The 21,816-nt window shown below is 37.1% G+C and overlaps 1 protein-coding gene across 3 annotated transcripts in view; it reads right to left on the bottom strand.

The window, feature by feature from the left end:
• Window positions 1–3,501: 3,501 nt before the first annotated feature.
• SOAT1 (sterol O-acyltransferase 1) overlaps window positions 3,502–21,816 on the bottom strand; it is a 42,759-nt gene continuing 24,444 nt past the window's right edge. For 2 of the 3 annotated variants that reach the window (XR_014793272.1, XR_014793273.1), the window contains 14 exons: window positions 19,828–19,976; window positions 18,423–18,482; window positions 16,537–16,644; window positions 15,030–15,312; window positions 13,983–14,061; window positions 13,428–13,509; window positions 13,150–13,195; window positions 11,876–12,005; window positions 10,132–10,229; window positions 8,803–8,901; window positions 7,308–7,443; window positions 6,596–6,741; window positions 5,157–5,537; window positions 3,502–4,971 (listed from right to left, as the gene is read on the bottom strand). Coding sequence is in view for 1 of the 3 variants with exons in the window: in XM_084865160.1 (XP_084721286.1) it covers window positions 5,481–5,537; window positions 6,596–6,741; window positions 7,308–7,443; window positions 8,803–8,901; window positions 10,132–10,229; window positions 11,876–12,005; window positions 13,150–13,195; window positions 13,428–13,509; window positions 13,983–14,061; window positions 15,030–15,312; window positions 16,537–16,644; window positions 18,423–18,482; window positions 19,828–19,976 (1,473 nt within the window). In the remaining 2 variants the exon portion in view is untranslated. Of the gene's footprint in view, window positions 5,538–6,595; window positions 6,742–7,307; window positions 7,444–8,802; window positions 8,902–10,131; window positions 10,230–11,875; window positions 12,006–13,149; window positions 13,196–13,427; window positions 13,510–13,982; window positions 14,062–15,029; window positions 15,313–16,536; window positions 16,645–18,422; window positions 18,483–19,827; window positions 19,977–21,816 lie in introns of all 3 variants that reach the window. The other variant, XM_084865160.1, reaches the window with a different exon arrangement.

Raw genomic sequence — 21,816 nt, 5'->3', positions numbered from 1 at the left:
ATTATACATGCTGTTTCCTGAGCAAAGGTCTGGGTTAAAGTCGCAGAAATATGTAAAGTAATAAGTACAGTAGATGAAAAGATAAGAGCATTACACTAAGACCATTCAGAATACAACTGCTACTTTTGTGAAAGATCCTCTCATAATTTTGAACTATACCAAGAACCCTAAAATGGAGATAAAAATGCAGAATGAGCAGGTAATAATTTTCCTAACTAGAAACATGAAGACATAGAAGTGACAGTCATAGTTGTAAATGGGGCCAACATTGCTTGTTGGCTGACTTCTGTTGGCAGTCAACATCAACTCAGCAGCAGAGTCATCTGGGGCCTCAGGTGAACCAACCGTTTCCTCAGAGAGCCCGTCAGTGTGATCATCAAACATGCCCTGAACTGGGAAAAGCACCAGGAACAGTAGGTGTGCTTTTGCAATGATGTCCTTTTTACCAACTCATTTCCCCAGTGTGGGCAGGGTTTACACACACATCTGTGAGCACACAGCATGCAAGGAGTCTGAATGTGAAGTAGGCCAGAATTGTTTAATGTAACTAAAAAAAATCAAGGCATTAACCAGAAATGGTAAAGAAGGGACACTGAGAAATCTAGGCACTGCTCAGCCAAACTCTTCTCTGGGGCAGAAGAGCTTCTAGTATTGTTTTCACACAAGTACACTACTAAAATGGAACTGATGTCACCAATTGTCTTAGTTTCAAGTCAGAATTCACCTAAGTACCATCCTTCTGATTCCACAGGATTGTGCCTACATGATGTGAAATGCTTTTTAAAATTTACTGACCTTAGAGAAAGGGGGAGAGACACAGACATTTTGTTGTTCCACTTATTAGTGCACTAATGGGTCAATTCTTTTATGTGCCCTGATCAGGAGTCAAACCCAAAACCTTGGCTTAACGGACAATGCTACGCAGCCAGGGCAGTAATATGCTTTCTGTCTTATTCATAAGTGTATCTTTGGTGCATAGTACAGTACCTGGCACATGGTGGCGATTCAATTTAAAATACATTCATCTTTCTCATCATACAGTAAATTGGATTTCTACAGAGAACAGATTCAGCGGCGATACCAACCTAAATATATCACTCCATGTGCGATTTCTCATGGTATATTTACAAATTTGTATTCTTATTTATTAGTCAGATACATGAACCTAGCTATTTTGGGTCCAAATGCAAGCTGAGCCTAGGACAGGACACGAAACACTAATAAATTCATCAAGGAGGGGGCATGTCTAATTTCTGAAGAGATTTCCCCTTCCCACTTGTCTACAGAGACAGGTGAGTGAAGCCACACCATGGAAGGTACCTAGAGAATATTTTTCTGGCTGTAAATACCATACAATGGGCCCTTCATATCCACACATCCTGCATCTGCAGAATCAACCGTGGGTGGGAAGTACTTGAAAAAAAGTTAGACTGTTGCTGATGTGTATCATGTAGTTAATTAAGCCTGTGATGCTTGCATCTCCTTAACATGTATAGGCTTCCTTCCTTGTCATTCTAAACAATAAAGTGTAACCATTCATAAGCCATTTATATTACACGATGTATTACAGATAATTTAGAGATTAAATTGTACAGGAGGATATGTAGGTTATATGTAAACAGGCCATTTCACATAAGGTACCTGAGCATCCTCAGATTTGGATGTCCGCAGAATGCTCTTTTCTCCCTGCTGGTTTTCAAACTTGGGGGTAGGAGATAAAAGGGGGTTAAAACACAAAGGGCTCCAGCACCCCCATCTATGTCTCAACCAGAAGCAGTGATATTTTTATCTGTTTTACATGCTGGGCTAAAGCGTAACAGTTTGTTTTTTTACTGGTCTAGGCTACCTATTTCCTACAGTTATATAAGTTTACCTTCATTATTTTTTCCCATACAAAACAATGAGCTGTACACAAAATTACTTATGATCCCACAAAACAAAGATTATCTTTTTTTGCATAAAATACTTCAACAATTCATAAATTATCTCTTTTCAGGCTACACAACCCACGTGACCAGCTTTTAAGCATACAATGTTCTGACATGTTTTCTCTAAGACTTCAGGATTCAATTTTCTAGGCAAGTGTAATTCTGATAGATGAAATGTGCCCATATTAAATAAATTTCTTCTACAGCATAATCTGTTTGTAAATATAGAACACTTACACTCTGTACATCTATCAGAATTACACTTGCCTAGAAAATTGAATCCTGAAGTCTTAGAGAAAACATGTCAGAACATTGTATGCTTAAAAGCTGGTCACGTGGGTTGTGTAGCCTGAAAAGAGATAATTTATGAATTGTTGAAGTATTTTATGCAAAAAAAGATAATCTTTGTTTTGTGGGATCATAAGTAATTTTGTGTACAGCTCATTGTTTTGTATGGGAAAAAATAATGAAGGTAAACTTATATAACTGTAAATATAGAACACTTACACTCTGTACATTTAACCTGTCAATGTCATTCACTTTTACCTTGCAATGATTAAAAAGGGGAAATAAACATTTTCCCCACTCCTCTTGCTTCCAAATGTTGTAGTCTCAATTTTCTAACTAAATTCTAATGCAAGGCACCTGTAGCACATTAACCCAGCAAAGTAACTCCATTTCCCTTCATTACCCAGGACTGAGAATATAAAAGCACCTAACAAATTTATGACAAAGTTAGAGCTCTTAGTTGTTCTCTTGGATAACAAACTCAAAATAATAGTTACTATCAATATCTCTTGCAGGAAAGAAATTTTAAATTCATTACTTTCAAAGGAAAAAAGTATCCAGTATCTGAAAATAATTTTAGCAAGAGGGGAAAAAGAATCAATCAATCTACCTGAAACATATTACTAAGACGTTTTTGTTTCACTTGTTTAAAGACTTTTGCTAAAAGCAACTAGTGAGAAGACGAGGACTACCAAACTAGTTCCTTACACAGGAAGTTGCTATTCCTTTGAGTGTTTCTGAAAATTTCTCAGGAAATTCTTATCATTCTAAAGTGTCTCTAATTAAACACAAATTATTTGTTGTCACATAAAAATCTAGGACAGAAAAAAAAAATCACTAATAAACAAAGGGAAGGTAGGTTTTTTTGTATTTTTAACTGATAGAGTCAACTTTAAAATATATTTTTATTGTTTGCAGAGAGGAAGGGAAAGATAGAAACATCAATGATGAGAATCATTGATCAGCTGCCTCCTGCACGCCCCCTACTGGGGATCAAGCCCACAACCCAAGCAGTGCTCTTGACCAGAATCAAACCTGGGACCTTTCAATCACAGGCCAACGCTCTTTCTATCCACTGGGGCAAACCAGCTAGGGGTGTGTGTGTGTGTGTGTGTGGGTGTGTGTGTGTGTGTGTGTGTGTGTGTGTGTGTGTGTGTGTGTTTTAAATAGCCTTAATCAGTCCAACAAATACAGTATTTAGAATCAGTACAGAACAACAAAGTCCTCTCTATGAGAGTATATGTTTACATTACTTAACAGAAATACAGAACTAAGAATTTCATTCTCTCACTTTAATAGGTTGGCTTATTCATAACCAAATTTTACATCAAGCTCATTTTTATCAGCTCCCTCATATTTAAAATGCAGTTGTAAATGTAAGTGGTTGACTAATTTTAATTTTTAATAAAAACACCAGTAATTAGAAGGTATATTAAAGCAGTCCTGTTTGGAGGTTATGGTTCCATTACTGTGTAAGAACATGTGGAAGATAACTTTGAGGTGCACTTCTGTCTGTTGAAATTGCATGTGGTGTTTAAAAACCGCCTAAATTTACCTGAATCAAAGATATGGGGAATAAAATAGGTGATTAAACTGAGTACATGTGCTACAGATTAAGTTGTGACTATTAAGAAACTCCCTCTACTTCTTATTAGACTCAAACTGTCTTTAAAACATTTTGGAAAAGATTTCCCCAAACCTTTTGGATAACAGTAGGACTGTTAGAATTCCAAGAGGGCCTGTCAAGTTGTCTGCCCTAAATAACAGTAGTTTTTTGAATAATTCGTAAGTCTTACTTCTTTGGGTAGAAAGTTGAACTACATGCAGGGTCTCAGATACTCCCTCCAAATGCTCAATCTTTACAAACATAGTCACACCTCATACATACAAACAAAATAAGTCCTCACACCACACTATATGAGCAATGGGCACCTTATAACATGGGAACATCACATAATAGAGTACATTTTCCTGAAAATGAGCACATAATAATTTGTTTCACCTAAAGTATAATACCACTAAAAGTATAATTGAGAACATACAGAAGCCAGCTTCTGGATCTTTAAAAATCACTTTAATATTATTGGAGGCGATTAATACTTCAGTTACAGACTTACTAGTCTGCAAATTAATTCAAGTCAGTAGTTATTAGACAACAAAATAACTGTACCAAAGGATACTTTCTAAATAACTTAAAAGAAGTTATGACTTTAAAGTTTTTAAAAATTATTTTCCATACAAGTTCCATGATAAAATAATTTAAACACATGATTGACTACGCAAGTTTTTTTTTTAAATTATTTTAAAAGTTACAAGAGGAAATATTTTTCTTTGTCCTGTGCCTTCTTTCTCTTTCCCATCCTATTTCTGTCCTTCTCAATAGATATTATGAATGAAAATTCAAGAATTCAAGGTGAAAGATGTAATTTTGCTTCATAGAAACCATGACTTACATTGTATAGTAAAAGCAAGATAAAACTTGGGTAGAACCAAACTTTTTTCAAGAAAATATAGGCTGAGAAGAACAATAACCCACAAATTAGGATTTATAATTAGATTATCTTTGGAAAGTAGATATTTTCTCTCTAATAGAAATAGCAAAACGTTCCATATTCTTTTCTGTCCCAATTGCATGGTTAATTAGCATACATCCCATCAGTGTGCATGAAAACAATTTCTAAGCCAGAGGTATTTAAATGATTTCTTCATAAGTGTTTTGGCTAATTCAATGGCCAAGAAAACATGATCAGGGGTCCTCAAACTTTTTAAAGTGGGGGCCAGATCACGGTCCCTCAGAGAGCTGGAGGGTCGGACTATATGAACTACTAATTCCTACTGTAACACCTCGGCTGCGCTCACTGCCCAAAAAACCTGGCGGGCCGGATCAGACTCCTCTGCGGGCCGCATGTGGCCCGCGGGCCGTAGTTTGAAGACCCCTGCTCTAGATAGTCAAGAAACAAAAGATGTAATTTCTGAGGCTTAAGCCAATATGACCCAGCAAACATCTGTCATTACGTTAGCTGTAAGTCTTCCTTCTCAACAAAATAAAACAAAAAAAGCACTGCTTAAGTGTACATTGATTCCAGTAAACTTCCAACAGCTCAGCTCCAGATGACCTAGGAATGGAGTGAGTCATCTGTCAAGCATGGAGTGGTCCAAATAACACGGATAACTTCATCAGTAACAGCTGGTAACAGATGCTGGCCCCAAGTCAGGTAGAATACCCAATCTTCATTGTCAAGGAAGGAAACTAAGTCCAATCTTCTAAAACACGTAACGGCAAGTCCAGGAACGTGGCCGGATATAATCCAGAAATGTGGGCTTTGAGGGGGGAAAAAAAAAGGAAAATAAATGTAACTTATTTGTGTGCACTATGTGCATGAGGTGTGGGGAGAGATAGGGATGTTAGTGTCATATTTGAAAACCTCTAAAATGCCTCTCGGCATTTCAGTAACCTTTAAGCTATAAAGAGTTCAATAATTCAAAAGATGTTCATTATTTTTATCTACAGCATAGATTTACTTGGTTTAGAGGCTTTCCACAAAGCTTTTAAAGTCTACACAATTGCACTTCTGACCAAATGTCAAATAGGTACTACTTCTTTATGTGTACTGCATTTTATTTTAGCACACCCCTACTTTTAGTACTCCTGAACAGTTAGTTCAAATGCGCACAGAGGGTTAGTAGGAAATAAGGAGGGAGCATTGGGCAGCATAACAAAAACATTGTAGACAGGAGAAGCTTTGGCAGAGAAACTAATTTGATCGTGGGCATCTTCAGTTATGGGTGCCTGTGAGAAATACCCGATATATAAAGAAGGGTCCCGCCCCCCCTTAATTATTTGGGAGTTATCCACATGCAGCTGAAAGCTAAAGCTCTAAGGATGAGACTCTTACATGATCACGAAAGACCAAACAACAATAGCAACAAAAGAAAATCAAGGGAAATGGGATCGTAGGCATATGAGTGTACCTGGATATTTTTACAAAGACGTGATACTTTGGAAGGGAAGAGGTAAAATATACATATATATTTAGGTGTGTGTGGAGGATAGGATACACATGTCCTACATTTTTAGGACACAGGAAGAAAATTAGGAGCTAAAGAAAAAGCAGTGAAAGAGTAGGAAATTAAAAAAAAAAAAAAAAAAAAAAAAAAAAGAGGGGGGGATTAGGGTGGGGTGGAGCACCAAGTAGGAGAGTTCAAAGTGAAGAAAAATTTTAAGAACAGTAGCAGGAAGATCAGATAATATTTCTCTCTGCTTAACATTACTTCATCATAATCTCCCACTACTCTCCTTCCCCTTAAAATTGCTCTCCAATCCTCACAATCGGGTACAAACATGTCACTTTTCCACTGCAGCCTGACGGCGGACTCACATTTTTCAGAGGACAGTGCTGACGTGCATACCACTCTTGAGAGTAAAAGCATAGGAGGACTCCCTGGCCTGCAAAAAGGGAAGTCCACATCATGACGTTCCAGATTGGCCTTTTCCGGCTATCATTTACAATGAAGTTGAAAGCCACTAGAGTTAGGAAGAGAACAAAAGATATATATCCAGACAATCTATAAACAGCCTCAAATAGCTACTATAGTCATCTAAGTATCACAATGAGCATCAACTGTGCATACATGGTTTATTCTGGCTGCTGCTCCTATAAATAAAAATGAAGCTTCACTGTTGAGGTTTATTAATAGTGATGAATTGGAAATCAGATAGTATTCAGAACAGGTGAACATATATTTCATTGAATCATTCATATTCTAACTTATCCTTTCCTCCCAACCCAAAAAAAGGGTCAGTTTTTTTTCAGCCGGGAACAATGGTAGAGTTGAAGAATGGGGAAGTTGTTTTTGTGACCTACCAAATCACTGTTACGTGGCTCATTTCTCTACTTCAAAGTATAAACATTTTGAAACAGAGTGTGTATAATTACTCAAAACAATGTTCTTTACCCTCTGATAAGCAAACACTGCCTTGAGATAGTATTACAGCTTATTATCTAGCTTTCTACATTGATTTGATACTTTATTTTCTAAATTTCTCTTTTGGCATCTCCCTCAGTCTGCATGGCATGCCAAGATACTTACTTCCAAAGAACATGAAGAGCACGAAGAGCACTGGGTAGAAAAAGCTCAAGCAAACAGCGATGGCATATTCGTGGACGACAGCAGACACAGCAAAGACGGCTAACATGGCAGCAGACTTGAATCTCTTAGTGAAAAACTAGGGTAAAAGGAAAATATTAGAAAACAGTTTTTAAAAGGGTAACTAAGCACAAACTACATAAGACTTATAATTATCACATGTTAAAGGCATAAATTTAGTTATGTTTATACTGGAGGCCTGGTGCACGAAATTCGTGCACGTGGGCAGGAGGGTGTGGAGGGTCCCTCAGCCTGGCCTGCACCCTCTCCAATCCAGAACATCCCTATTGCAATCCAGGACTGCTGGTTCCTAATTCCTCATCTGCCTGCCTGCCTGATTGCCCCTAACCCCTCTGCCTGCCAGCCTGATCGCCCCTAACTGCCCTCCCCTGCTGGCCTGATCACCCCCTAACCACCTTTACCTGCCAGCATGATAGCCCCTAGCCACCTCTGCCTCTGTCCCCGCCACTGTGGCTTTGTCCGGAAGGAAGCAGTCCAATTAGTATATTACCCTTTTATTAGTACAGATTGGACTTTCCAATCTACTCCTTGGATTAACCCAAATATATTATAATTAGAGAAAACACCTATGCTTTAAAAATCCTTATTTTCAAATAAGGCATTTTCAAAACCAATAATGTTGAAAGAAAGATCGAGGCATATTTTTAAAAACATTAATAACTTATAGTGGTAAGTCACTCTGAAGGACAAAACATAGTTTTTATATATCAATGAAGACATCACAGGTCTCAACCTTTAGAGCAGCACAGTATGGTAGACAGGGCAGGCATCCTCTCCATTTTTACAGGTAACAGAACTAAGATTTAGAAAGAAGAGACTTCCCTTGTCCATAAGTGAAACTACTTACATAAAGGAAAGAACACTCGAATACAATGCTATCTGAGCCAATAATCTGGAGGAGGTACCAGCATTAATCAACCCTGATATTCAAGATTTCATTTCATCAGTCTAGATACATTCTGCTTTGAAGAATATCTCAAAGACCTAGTATAGGATCAATTGGAGAAATGTCAAGTCCAAACATAGAGTGGTTCTCCACTTTGAACAAATAAAAAAAAAAAAAAAAAGTAAATGAAGAAAAAGTTAGAGGGAGATTATCTGTTATCAGTGAGATTCATAAGAAATGACCCATAAATGATGGATCATTTCAACTTATCTGAATGTTTGCCTGCATTCTTACTTTGTAATTGTTTAAAATAAAATCCAGAATGAAAACATGGTATTACACCCAGTAACTGTCCATACTGGTCTCTCCACAGTATTATTCAAGGCAGAAGATTTCTTAGACATAAATGGCTCCTAAGAGAATTAAAGACTACTAAGTATAACTTCCTCCAGCTGTACAATATTAATACCTGTACTGTCTGGAAAAGGATCTCCATTTCTTGAACAACATCAACTAAATGCTGCTGCTTACCCAGAGAAAGTCCTTGTAAGCATAGTAATATAGCCAGTCATGGACCACCACATTCCAGGTCCTGTAATAGTTGGAGTAGGATGTGGAATTCCACCAATCCTGAGGAAAAAAACCAAAGCTATAAAACTACACACCTGCCACCCACACACATATACATGTATATACACACAGAGCCAAAGCAAAAACCCCTGAATAATCCCAAAGAACATACACACATAATACCCAGTGTGTTATGATAAACTGTCAGTCCATACACGGATGTCAGAAAAATCTTAAAAGGCATTTTGGTGAACTTATGTTTAGTAAGACATTAATTCTAGTTCTATAGGATTCATTCCCTAGGTTCATTTTGTCTCATTAGAAAACAAGTTATGGTGGAAGACACAGAACATAAACGATCATTCACTCTATTATACCTCTAAATAGCAATCAGTTAATCCCCATTGCCTTGCTTAAAACACCAGAGAATTCTAAGGTCACACAGGGTTACATAGCATGCTAAAGCTGAAGAATATAAGGAGTGAGATTGTGGCTACCTCCAAAACCTGGTGCTCCTTTCCATATATCTTGCTTCCTACTTTAATTCAGACTAAGGGATGCCAAAACCGGTTTGGCTCAGTGGTAGAGTGTCGGTCTGCGAACTGAAGGGTCCCAGGTTCAATTCCGGTCAAGGGCATATACATTGGTTGCGGGCACATCCCCAGTAGGGGGTGTGCAAGAGGCAGCTGGTTGATGTTTCTCTCTCATCGACTAGCTCTCTATCTCTCTCCCTTCCTCTCTGTAAAATATCAATAAAATATATATATTTTTAAAAATTCAGACTAAGGGAATCAGACATCTAAAATTCACAGCCTACATTCACTATTTATTTGAGAAAGAAGTGGTAGGCTTGGAATGTTACCAAAACCACAAACTAAACTTCAGATCCTGGGTTTAAAACTTAATTCTAACTTTGCAAGTATAGAATGCTATTTTAAGCAGAATTAATGCTTTTCATTAAAAAAAAGGAAAAAGTTATTTCCTCCCTTCAGCAACTTTAAATGGAATAATTTACTGAAATTACTCCTACAGCACCAGGCAGCCAATTTCACATGAATGACCAGTCAGCAAAGTATCATACCACCCACATGCTTTCCTTCTGTAATCACCAACACAGGATCCAGCAGAAAACATATGTCATGGGAAGGGGAGGATATCAGAGGTAGAAGATAAGGCTTTACTAATTACATTGATATCAGAATTTCAGACTTCATACCTACAATGCTCAAATACCTGGCAATGAGGACATAATAAATTGTGAAAAGAAAAATGAGTCCCAGTATACATTACCTTATAAAACATTCTGTCACCAAAGCGTAACATCTCGGCAAAGGCATTGAGCCAACAGTGCAAAAAGGCAAAAAAAGTAAGTAACAGCCCCAGGACACCTGAAAATAAAATTAATAATGTTGAGTAATTCCAAATAGCTCATATAACAAGCAGCTATTTTTGTCATCACCTGCTTAGCTAGAATTATTTTGCAAAATAAAAATGATTATTCCAGCTTACTCATTCCAGAGGTGATAGTGCTCTTCTTAAAGTTAATTATTTCCATTTTATAAAGCAGTCACTTTCTTCCAAATGGGTTTTACAGATGACAAATGAGCCTGTTTTTAATAGAAATGCCTCAACACCCAAGGCCCTTTAAAATCTGGCCCTCGTGCATTCCCATAAACCAGTTGTTTGAAACTGGGGGACAAGTCCCCCACAACCACCACCCACCAGGAACATTTGACAATTCTGAAGACATTTTTGGTTGTCACAACTCAAGGATTGGAAATGTGCTATTGGCATCTATTTGTTAGAGGCCAGAATGGTACAAAATATCCTATAATACATAAGACAGCCCCCCAAATCAAATAATTATCCAGCCCTGAATGTCAATAGTGATCAGGTTAACTAATCTCCGATTCCACTCCCAGTGTCACACACTTCATCCCTACCTGGACTTCGACCATTCTAAAGTAGGTCTATGCCCTTGCACCCATCCCACTACCTGAAAGCGCCTATCCACCACTTCTCTGCCAAGCAAATGTCCATCTATTTCCAATACCCAACGTTAAATGTCATCTCCAGCATGATACAAAGTTCATCAGCACTTTGTTTATTCTCCTTATGTAGTATATATTATTACTTTAATGTAAAATACATGCTCACCGCCTTCGCTCATTTATTCAAAAGTATTTATAGAGCATCTGCTACGGATTAGACAATATGGGAGAGACTGTGACTGGCTGAGTGGCTATAAGACACAATCCTTGATCTCAAGGAATTTGTAGTCTAGTGAGGAAGACACACAAGTACACATATCCTGTAGGAAAAGATGAGAGTTTACTGGAGTAACCCGTGAAAAGCAATCAGGGAGAGTTATTAGAAGTCTGGGGGAGAGAGAAGGAAGAGACAAGGTGATCATGGAAAATGTTACCAACATTTAATGGGTAGAGAAAAAAAAGAAGCAAAGAAACTGTATATTTAATTAGACTGCAAGCTTCCAGAGAGTGAAGAGTATGTCTGTTCACTGCTATATTGTCAGCATCTGAAATATAGTAGGTACTCATATATTTCCAGGAAAAAAAATATGAGCAAGTTAGAAGTCTGAAGTGTGGCTGGAAAGACAGGACAATAAGAAAGAGTGGTAGGGAGATTTCAAAATGTGGTCAACAACAGCCAGTGCTTCACGAAGATCAGAGTAAGGGCTAAAGCATCCACTGGATTTAGAATCAGGAAATAACAAATGATTTTAAAAATAAAGTCTATTTCAGTGCTCTGCTTGGATTAGGAACAAGACTATAGGGAAATAAAGCATAAATGTGCATTATCTAGTCAGAAAAAGCAAAACTTGAGTAAAAGCCAGAAGGCCAATGGAAAAATTGGTCTGAGACTGAAATATTAATGAGACAGATGGAAAGAAGCCAAGATAGGAATAGATATGTAGATGAATTTATAAGTGAAAAGCAGGTAAATCAAAGGTGCATTAGCTTTCTATTTTCCTTGCAACTTTATAAGTGGCCAAATTAACCAATACCCATGTTACCTGGCAAGATGGAGTTAAATACACACAGGATCAGAACACGAGCACTGAAGGGCTCCTGCTTGATATTCCGAAACAGGGGGGCACAGAGCCTTTCAAAGACGTAGTACATATAAAACAAGCAGCCAAACACCTGGAACACAACAAAGATAGTCATAAGAATGATGGCTCGGTAAGGAAAGATGGTGATTCTCCTCCAAAAGAAGATACATATGTGACCTCTAATGTTTACATATATATTCCACTTAACACTTATATGTAAGATTGCAAATTGTACCCTCCAGATATTACTCACGCCTAGTTTCTTGCGTATCTTTTCCCAACCCCTTACCAAAGGGCATTTGTAAAAGATCAGACTCTTGGGACCTGATTTTCCTGCTACTTGAACCCATACCAAAATAATTTGTCCTAAAAACAATAATTTGTTTCTTAAATGGGTATTTGATTGAAACAAGAATTTAAAATGGGATTTTCTGGGATTTGATTCTGATAAGGGGTTTAGGAGGAAGAGGTAGTGAGGAGTGTCAGGCCCACATATATATCCAAAAATATAAAAACAGGAGGGGAGGGGGAAATTAGTGTACGTGCAGACTGAAGTAACCAAATGGAATTACTTTAATTAAAACAAATTTTTTTCTTGAAGAAAATTAATTTTGATATTGGCAAAACAAACACCATTCACTGTATTGAGAATAATTTCAAAACTTCAGAAAGAGTTCTACAGCTCCCAATAAACATAAATTTACTAACACTTTAAATCAGGGGTCTTCAAACTACGGCCCGCGGGCCACATCCTGCCCGCCAGGTTTTTTGGGCAGTGAGCGCAGCCGAGGTGTTACAGTAGGAATTAGTAGTTCATATAGTCCGACCCTCCAGCTCTCTGAGGGACCGTGATCTGGCCCCCACTTTAAAAAAAGTTTGAGGACCCCTGCTTTAGCCGAAACCGGTTTGGCTCAGTGGTAGAGCGTCGGTCTGCGGACTGAAAGGTCCCAGGTTCGATTCCGGTCAAGGGCATGTACCTTGGTTGCGGGCACATCCCCGATAGGGGGTGTGCAAGAGGCAGCTGGTCGATGTTTCTCTCTCATCGACGTTTCTAGCTCTCTATCCCTCTCTCCTCCTTTCTGAAAAAATCAATAAAATATATTTTTTTAAAAAAAATAAATAAATAAATAAAAAGTTTGAGGACCTCTGCTTTAAATAGATTAAGTTGTTATAATCAATTCAAATCCCCAATCTCCCACCAATCACCAAACCTTAGGCAGTGAAAAAAAACTTACCTGTGCAAACTGCATAACCACATAACTCCATCTTATAGTGGGAGTCCTAAAAAAGAAACAACAAAATAAATTTTCTAAATAAAGTACATTCTGTCAAGAATTACTGTGATCAAATAAGACTGCTAGAATCACCATTTGGGGCTCTCCAGGCTAGTGAACAAAATGAAAACTCATTCTGCATTCTCTGTAGCCCTATGTGAACTGGCCCTTGCCCATCTGCTGCACCTCACTCCTGTCACTTCAGGTGCTTAGCCATTGGTACTTCATAGAGCCATTACCTGGGGTAGTTGTCCCGGTAGATGAGGGTTGGAGCAAACAAGAAATACAAGTACTGGTTGACTGTGGGTACCGGAACAGTTTCTGGAAAAGGAAAACTTGGCTAGCAAAACTACAAAGGGAAAGTAAGGAAGCATAGGATAGGGAAGAATAAAATGACTTCCCCTTAGCTTATGTTGTTCTTCCTGATCTCCCAAAATGATGACTTCTTATTCTAATATTAACAGACCAATCCCTCTAGACTGAGTTATTCCTGTGACTGAGATAACCTCTAGAGTTTTAAGCAACAACTCAAATAGTAGTAAGCACACATGGGTGTGATGAGTTTAACAGTCTATAAAAATTACATAAAGTTATAAGAATCTAACGATCAACGGTTTTAAATGGCAGGTACCAAGACAAAACAGAAACAATCAGAAAATAGTGAGGTAGTCTTCCAAATCAATGTGGCGGCTACATAATTAAAATCAAACAATGTCTGCAGAATATAATGTGCCATCCCCCTAAACCCTATAAATACCCTATGAATAGTCCTTTGATGTAATAAAATTACATACTTGATTTCTCCTTAGCTGAAGTTAGTACCCGAGGCACATTCTCTCTGACAAACGAATGGACCTTCATTATCATACGAATCTAAAAAAGGAGAGGGGAAAAAAAGATGTATTTTCTATCACTGTCTTGCCTCATATAAGCAACCCCAGAACAACATTACATTATAGTCACATGAAGAATGTTTTAATTTTGCATATACCAATTCAAATTCACTTCTATGGAATAAAGCAAATTAAAAACAACCTCTAAAGAAGGACATATTATTTTGTGCCTAAAAGCACCATATTACAAAACTATCAAAGAAAGGCTCCTGACATGGTCCTTTCCATTACTGAAACAGAGCATTATGGACACCCAATGTAAGAAAATCGGAAGGGTGTATGGACAAAATAAATCTGTTTTGGTTTTTTTTTATTATTATTATTTTAAATATATTTTATTGATTTTATACAGAGAGGAAGAGAGAGGGATAGAGAGTTAGAAACATCGATGAGAGAGAATCATCGATCAGCTGCCTATTGCACACCCCCTACTGGGGATGTGCCCGCAACCAGGGTACATGCCCTTGACCGGAATCGAACCCGAGACCCTTCAGTCCACAGGCTGACGCTCTATCCACTGAGCCAAACCGGTTTTGGCTAAATCTATTTTTTAGATGGAAACAGTTATATGACAAAATAATGAATCTGACATTTCAAAAGTGGGAGGTTTTGATTACAAAAACATTTTATGGTATAAATGACTACTAAAAAAAGTATTCAAGAACAAAATCTGAATTCATCAAGAACAGTTCAATATGATTTATTTCAATTATTAAGCATCAGAGAACACTGAAGTTAGAACAAGTTTTATGAGATGAGATGATCTAGTTTAATACTTTAATTTTAGACAACAGCATAAAGAATCAGTTATAAAAATTTGTCCAAAATAACAGAATATCAGTATTATATTGTTATAATGATAATATTATGATGATGATGATGATGATTACTATTATTCCATCATTATTTTAACTAAGCACAGCATTTGAGAAACACTCAAAACCTTACCTGTTCAAAGATAATAATGCAACGGGAAGCTGGAGGCAGTGTATATGCTAATACAATATATGTTGGTCCAAAACCTATAACTCCAATCTGGAAGACCATGAGAAGAAAGCCATGGAGGAGAGAATGGATCACTGGATGAGAACTCTTGCTGTAGCCTCTGGCCCAGTGTTGAAAGAGGAAATAGGGAACTGAAAGTGTACTCAAGAACATGGCGCACCATGTGCATATAACAACAGGAAACTGGCCAAAAGCATAATATATGAGACTGAACTCAAGCACCAGCCTGGGGAGAAAAAGCACAGAGCAAAGACACAAAAGCACATTTTTAAAAATATGCATTGATTCACAGATTTCAAAACTCTCAGCTTTAGGAAACACAGCAATGTTAACACACTGAAGTCATTTAAGTTGTGCTACTGAACTGCTTCTAAGACTGCTTCACAATATGTTTCAATAACAAAGTTTCTAAAAGTCCTAAGATAATACAGTCTTTGCACATAAAATGCCTAATATAACTTAAAATAGTAAGTCTCTAAACTTCTCAAAAGTTAGATTCTTACATTAATACATTTTAAACTCTAAAATATTCTATGGCAAAGTCCATATTTAAAGTATACAAACAGCAATAACTGTTATGTACAAAAGATGATTTTTCAGAAGAAAATAGGTATAAGTAAAACAATCTATGGGGGGTGGGAGTGGCAGGAAAAGAAGTCAATGGGGGGAAAAAGAGATATATATAATACTATATTTAATACTTTAAACAACAAAGAATTAAAAAAATAAAATAAAAAATCTATTAATATATTAAATCATCTCAAAATTTAATTTCTAATAAAGCATATAATTCAATGTATGATTACTACACTGTCATTTTTAAAGTTACAATTTGATTTTTTTAAAAATATATTTTATTGATTTTGTACAGAGAGGAAGGGAGACAGAGTTAGAAACATCGATGAGAGAGTCATCAATCAGCTGCCTCTTGCACACCCCCTACTGGGGATATGCCCGCAACCAAGGTACATGCCATGCCCTTGACCGGAATCGAACCCGGGACCCTCCAGTCCCCAAGCCGACGCTCTATCCATTGAGCCAAACCGGTCTCGGCTACAATTTGATTTTTATATTAAAAATACATTTTTCAAATGTGAAATTCCAATAAGCTACTTATTGTTAGTACCTAGCTAAAATGTATACCATAATTAAAAAAATTTGATAAATCATATATACAAAATTCTCCCATTTAAGAAAATTACATAGAAACTACCAATTATGGTCTATTCAAATAGACCGTTTAGAAAAATAAAATAAAAGTAATGAAATTTCTAATCTTCTTTTTAGTTGTATTTACTTTTTGAGAGACAGACATCTGAACCTCAAATCAGCTATTTTGGAATTTTCTGAAGCAAATTTAACCAAATCACCCCCTACCAAATTTTACATAAAATGAAAACTCCCAACATCCTATGAGCCAACTAACCAACCATCCTTTTTCTTGTCTTACCTTCCTTCGTCAATGTAATCTACCACAAGTGTGCTGAGGATAAAGAGAATGAGGAGGGCAATAAACATGTGATATATTGTTCTGATGTGGTCCACCTCGAACAGCTCACTGTAAATGTAGTTTAAACAAATAAAATGAATAACTTATATTTGATTTTTAAATGTCATATATTAAAGATTTTAAAGCAGTCCAGAAATATTTAATCTACCCTCCAAAATATCTCAAACAGTAATCACAGAATATTAAGCCTGAAGTAGAGACCGTAAGTGACGTGACCAAAGTAAAACTTATTGGAAGAGCTTAGGACAAGGCTCTTTCTGATAAGATAAATAGTGCTTCCTAGAAAACAGCATGGATATCAAACATTTAAAAAAAAAAAATGGTGCGCATTCCTGAAAATCTGCCAGAGGTGACTGTCTTCTAATGTAGGCAAAAGGCCATTCACTGAAAACAGGGGACACAGGAGCTATTTCAAAGGCTAAAAACTTTTTTTAAAGTCTTACATTCCTCCCCCCCCCCCCCCTCTCTCTCTCTCTCTCTCTCTCTCTCTCTCTCTCTCTCTATATATATATATATATATATATATATATACACACATATACACACACACACAAATTAAGATAGCATTTCTATAATATTGATCTACCCTATAAGTTTATAAACTTAACCATTTACAAATGCTTTTATTTTCTAGCCTCTTTGATCTTTTTATTTTACTAAGACTGGGTTACTTTTAAAACACACCAATTACTTTCTAGATGACTTTTTCTAAATAAGGACTTTTTATATTTGATTAAAACAAGTGCTTTAGCTTTATTTGTGGCAAGATGTAAGCTAATCTCCTAACTTTTTGAGACATCTAAAATACTATTAAATGTCTGGGTTAAGGACCTTCAATTCTAATAAAAACCCACCTGAGCCATAAAATACATGTTTTGTTTCCTTGATTTAAAAATGTATATTTTAATTTTGTTTATTTTTCATATATAGAATACTATCACTTAAATCTTAATTATAATGTTGAAAATATTTGCTTTAATTTCTCTTTTACATGGAAAGCCGGCATTTCCCCCAGATATAGATGTTAAAAGCTAAATCTCTTCAACATAATACTGAAGTGATAGTCTACATTAGATATTTAGAAAATGTCGGCTTTCTAATCAAAACTAAGTAATACAGACCAATTTGGCCCATAGAAAATAAATTTTGATAAGAATATGATGCATTTTTAAAAGAAAAGCACATCTATAACTAAGATCCACCAGCCCAACTATTTCAGGTGACCTACACTAATGCAGATTAAATTACAGGAGTATTCTAATGAATGAATGAATGATCTCAAGAGAACATTACAAAAGAAATATTAATTACATACTCAAAGTGCACCTTTACTTTTCAGTTCACAAATGATGTCACCACAATTAATTTACCTTGCCTGATGTCTTTTTCATAAGGTCCACACAATCAGGGTTTTAAAATAAGTAAATCTGAGAAAACTATCATGTGTTTACTCTGGCTAGCCAAAGAAGAGATTAAAAATTATATATCAAAAAGGCAGCAACACTAAAACTCTCTTGAAGTGGTTTACCTAAATAGAAAACCCTATCTTAGCTCTTTGAGTAACCAGTTATCTGCAGCACAAATGGAAGGAATTTATCAAAGTCAGATAACCATTCTGATTTCTAACTCCTCCTTTGAAACTAGATGCAGAGCCAGGGCACAGCAAATGTACGAAGAGCATTATCAAAACAAATGATGTATATGACTATAGAACAAACTCTTTAAACATTCATAGATTAAGCAGTGGTTCCAACAATCAGAATAGTTGTTTTTGTTTTTTGTTTTAATTTAAACTTATAGTTAACAAAAGCACTTAAAATACTTACTCTAAGAGAGATCGCCTTACAACAAAAATCTTTCCGTGTTCTGGAGGTGCTCTCAGATCTCTGGGAAGAGCAAAAAGTAAAACAGAATGTAAGTACTAGTACTTCAAGTATTGTAAGAAATGTAAGCCTAAGAATAAGAGGAAGAATATTACCAACTGCGGCAAGTATAATTAACTAACAGCCTCTCAGTAGGACGCAGGTCCAGTGAGTAGGATTTTATGCGTGCTGTCTCAGTTACTCCTGAGCCCTGCTATGAGGCAGACACACGCCTATCTGGGCAGGGAGGAAGAGGGGTTAGGCGCACCTCACTAAGGCAGCTCTAGTTCTTGACGCCACACAGACCACCATCTTCCTTCTCCTAAACATCCGTAAGTCACATTCAGGCCCCAGCCATCCTTACTCCAGACCACTATTGTCACTGGTCTGTTCTCCAAGATACACTGATATCTGTGATGTCCTCTGCAATGTCAAATTCCGACAATCCCCAACAGCCTCTTGCTGTTAGAGGCTGCCTCCAGTTATTAAACTCTGCTAACATCTAGCATGATCATCTTCTTCAGGGCTTTCTGCAATACTGCCGGCACTTCCATTGACTATTCCTGGTTCAACCTGTCCTTCAGAAAAGGAGGGACTGACAAAGACCAAAGACGCACAAAACCAAGGAAAGCACCGAATGGCTAATTAGTGCACAATGGCCTGTGAGAACCTTCCCTCCATTCTCTGGGTCAATGGTAGGCAAACACATTAGTCAACAGAGCCAAATATCAACAGTACAACGACTGAAATTTCTTTTGAGAGCCAAATTTTTAAAACTTAAACTTCTAACACCACTCCTTCAAAATAGACTTGCCCAGGCCGTGGTATTTTGTGGAAGAGCCACACTCAAGGGGCCAAAGAGCTGCATGTGGTTCGCGAGCTGCAGTTTACAGACCATGGCTCTGGATGACCGACCGATTAGAAAAATAGATACTAACGCACTGTACTTTAAAACAAGTATCACAGAGAATACAACAGAGAGGCAGAATAATGATGTGGCGAAGAGCATGGAATCTGGGTTCAAATCCCCGCTGCAGAATCCTGGACAACAACTAACTGCTGGCTCTGTGCTTCCGTTTCCTAATCTGTACTAGGCAGATAATTATACTACCTACCCTCAGGGTCACAGTTTGGTATAATGAAAAGCACTCAAGGTTAGTGTCAGTATAGTCTTAAATGAAGTAGTATGTACATTTGTTATAAGCCACTTATTAAGATGAAAGAGCACACCCTTCCGGTGGTTAAAAGTATGTCTAGAGCAGCACACAGCTAAGGAAAAGTGGTGCCAGGTTGTGCATCCAGGCATTTTTACCGCTGAGCTACACTAGAGCAGATGTCTGCATCAGAAGAATCCAATACTCATACTTACTTAGCTCTATGGTTGTTCACTCCTCCGAGAACAGAAAAGGATGTGAGAGTACACCCACCACTGTCCAATGATACTGATTTCTCAATGAGATTGGTCACAAAATCATCAAAGTGAGTGCCAACTTCCTTCATAAAATATGGCTTCAATTCCTAGAATTTTAAAACAAATAAAGGAAAACATTAGAACACATGCTTATGGGTTACGAACATTTTTCTAAAGTGTTCTCTTAAACAGAGCTGGATCAAAGAAATCCATTTTAAGTGGCTTCACAGGAATAAAAGCAGGAAAATGATTTCTATAGCTGACCTGTAGTTTCAGAAATGGCTACTAAAAAAACATTATTTATGTCTTTAAAAAAAAACTTAGACTATTTTAAGCTTAAATCAAGATATCAAAGTAATCTACTAAATGAACTATAAATAATAAAAACAAAATAACAGAAATGATAAAAATGACAGTCTATTTTTTTTTCTTTACTGATTAAGGTATTACATATGTGTCCTTATCCCCCATTGCCCATCTACCTCCCCACACATGCCCTTGACTGGAATCAAACCTGGGACTCTTCAGTCGGAAGGCCGACACTCTATCCACTAAGCCAAACCTGCTAGGGCTATTTTGTTTTTTAATGTAAAAAGCCCTGAAGCAGGAACACCATTGGCATGTTGCATAAATAGCAAAAAGCAGGACTCCATAGTTAAAGCAAAGAAATGATAAGAAGTGAGATCAGGAAAGATTGGGGGGGGGGGGTAAAAGGAGGGTCTAAACTGTGTAAGATCTTAACATTTAACCCCTGACTCACATCAATCTGTCTATTGATATTTTACTCAACTTTATCCTTTATTCATAGCAATCAGCCCTCTGATATTTTACTCAACAGTAAAAAAGAAGCCTGGAATCTTGAGAAAGGCAAGCTATTTCTTTCAGCAGGCTTCCTCATACTTTGGAACTAGTCTCTTTCCCCAGCTTAAGTATTGGGTTAAGTAGACCACAGGATGAAAAAAACAGCATAATGTTCTATTGATATAAGTGTCAGTACAAACTGCTAAAATCAAGTCCTATTCCATCCAACTCAAGATGAATAGAGTAGTCAACTCCTATGGCATAAGGTCTTGTGCCTTATTTACTAGTTGCCCACAAATGAGCCTTTACCATACATTCCAAACTACATGAAACTTTAAATAAGGGTTTCCCTGATTATCCCAACTCACTATCTGAACTCAGGGACCAAACAGATCTGGATAACAAGGACTACTTCTATTATTTAGTAACTATGGTGGTGAACAAGATGCAAACATGAAGAAGCGCACAGAGCAGTACTTGACATAGTTATCACTCTATATGTACGTGTAGCTCCAACCCCTTCCCACTCCGTCAGAGCTAGCCTCTGATGACAGAAGCAAAACAATGCACAATAAAAACTGCAGTGAAGCCAATTCTGCCATTTCGTGCTATTACTATTAAAAGGTAGCTATTTAAATCCACCATATTTTAATGACTTTCTTCTTTGAGGAAATACAGTTGACAGAAGCTGCTGCTAGAGGGAGACAAGGAAGAACGCTTCCGTGACACCATTAAATTTCTTTAGCCTCCTCCTTTCATCTATCAAATATAGCACTGGTGAAAATAAAGAGGGAATACAGAAAAACACAGCACAAGAAACCCTCCCATTTGCCTTCTTCTGAGCCTTGGAACTGGCTTCGATTAGAACTTCAGAATGTGATCACAATAAATCTAATAATATCCAATACCAGGAACTTGGAAAGGAGGCTGAAGTAATAGGCTTTCTACTTTGCTTATCTCCCCAATCTCACCTCTATTAATAATAATTTCACCCAACCCATGGACTGTCTCATCATGACGACAGATGGATAGAAGGACAATGGAAGACAGGCAGTTAACTAGAAACTAGAAAAGCAGGTGCATAGGGAATCTATTAAATAGAATCACTGTATTTTAGAGCTCAAAGAAACCTCATTTTTGAAAATA

Source organism: Pipistrellus hanaki, assembly GCF_964339955.1.
Source record: "Pipistrellus hanaki genome assembly, chromosome: 18".
NCBI lineage: Eukaryota > Metazoa > Chordata > Mammalia > Chiroptera > Vespertilionidae > Pipistrellus > Pipistrellus hanaki.
This window is presented reverse-complemented; position numbering and strand designations above follow the sequence as displayed.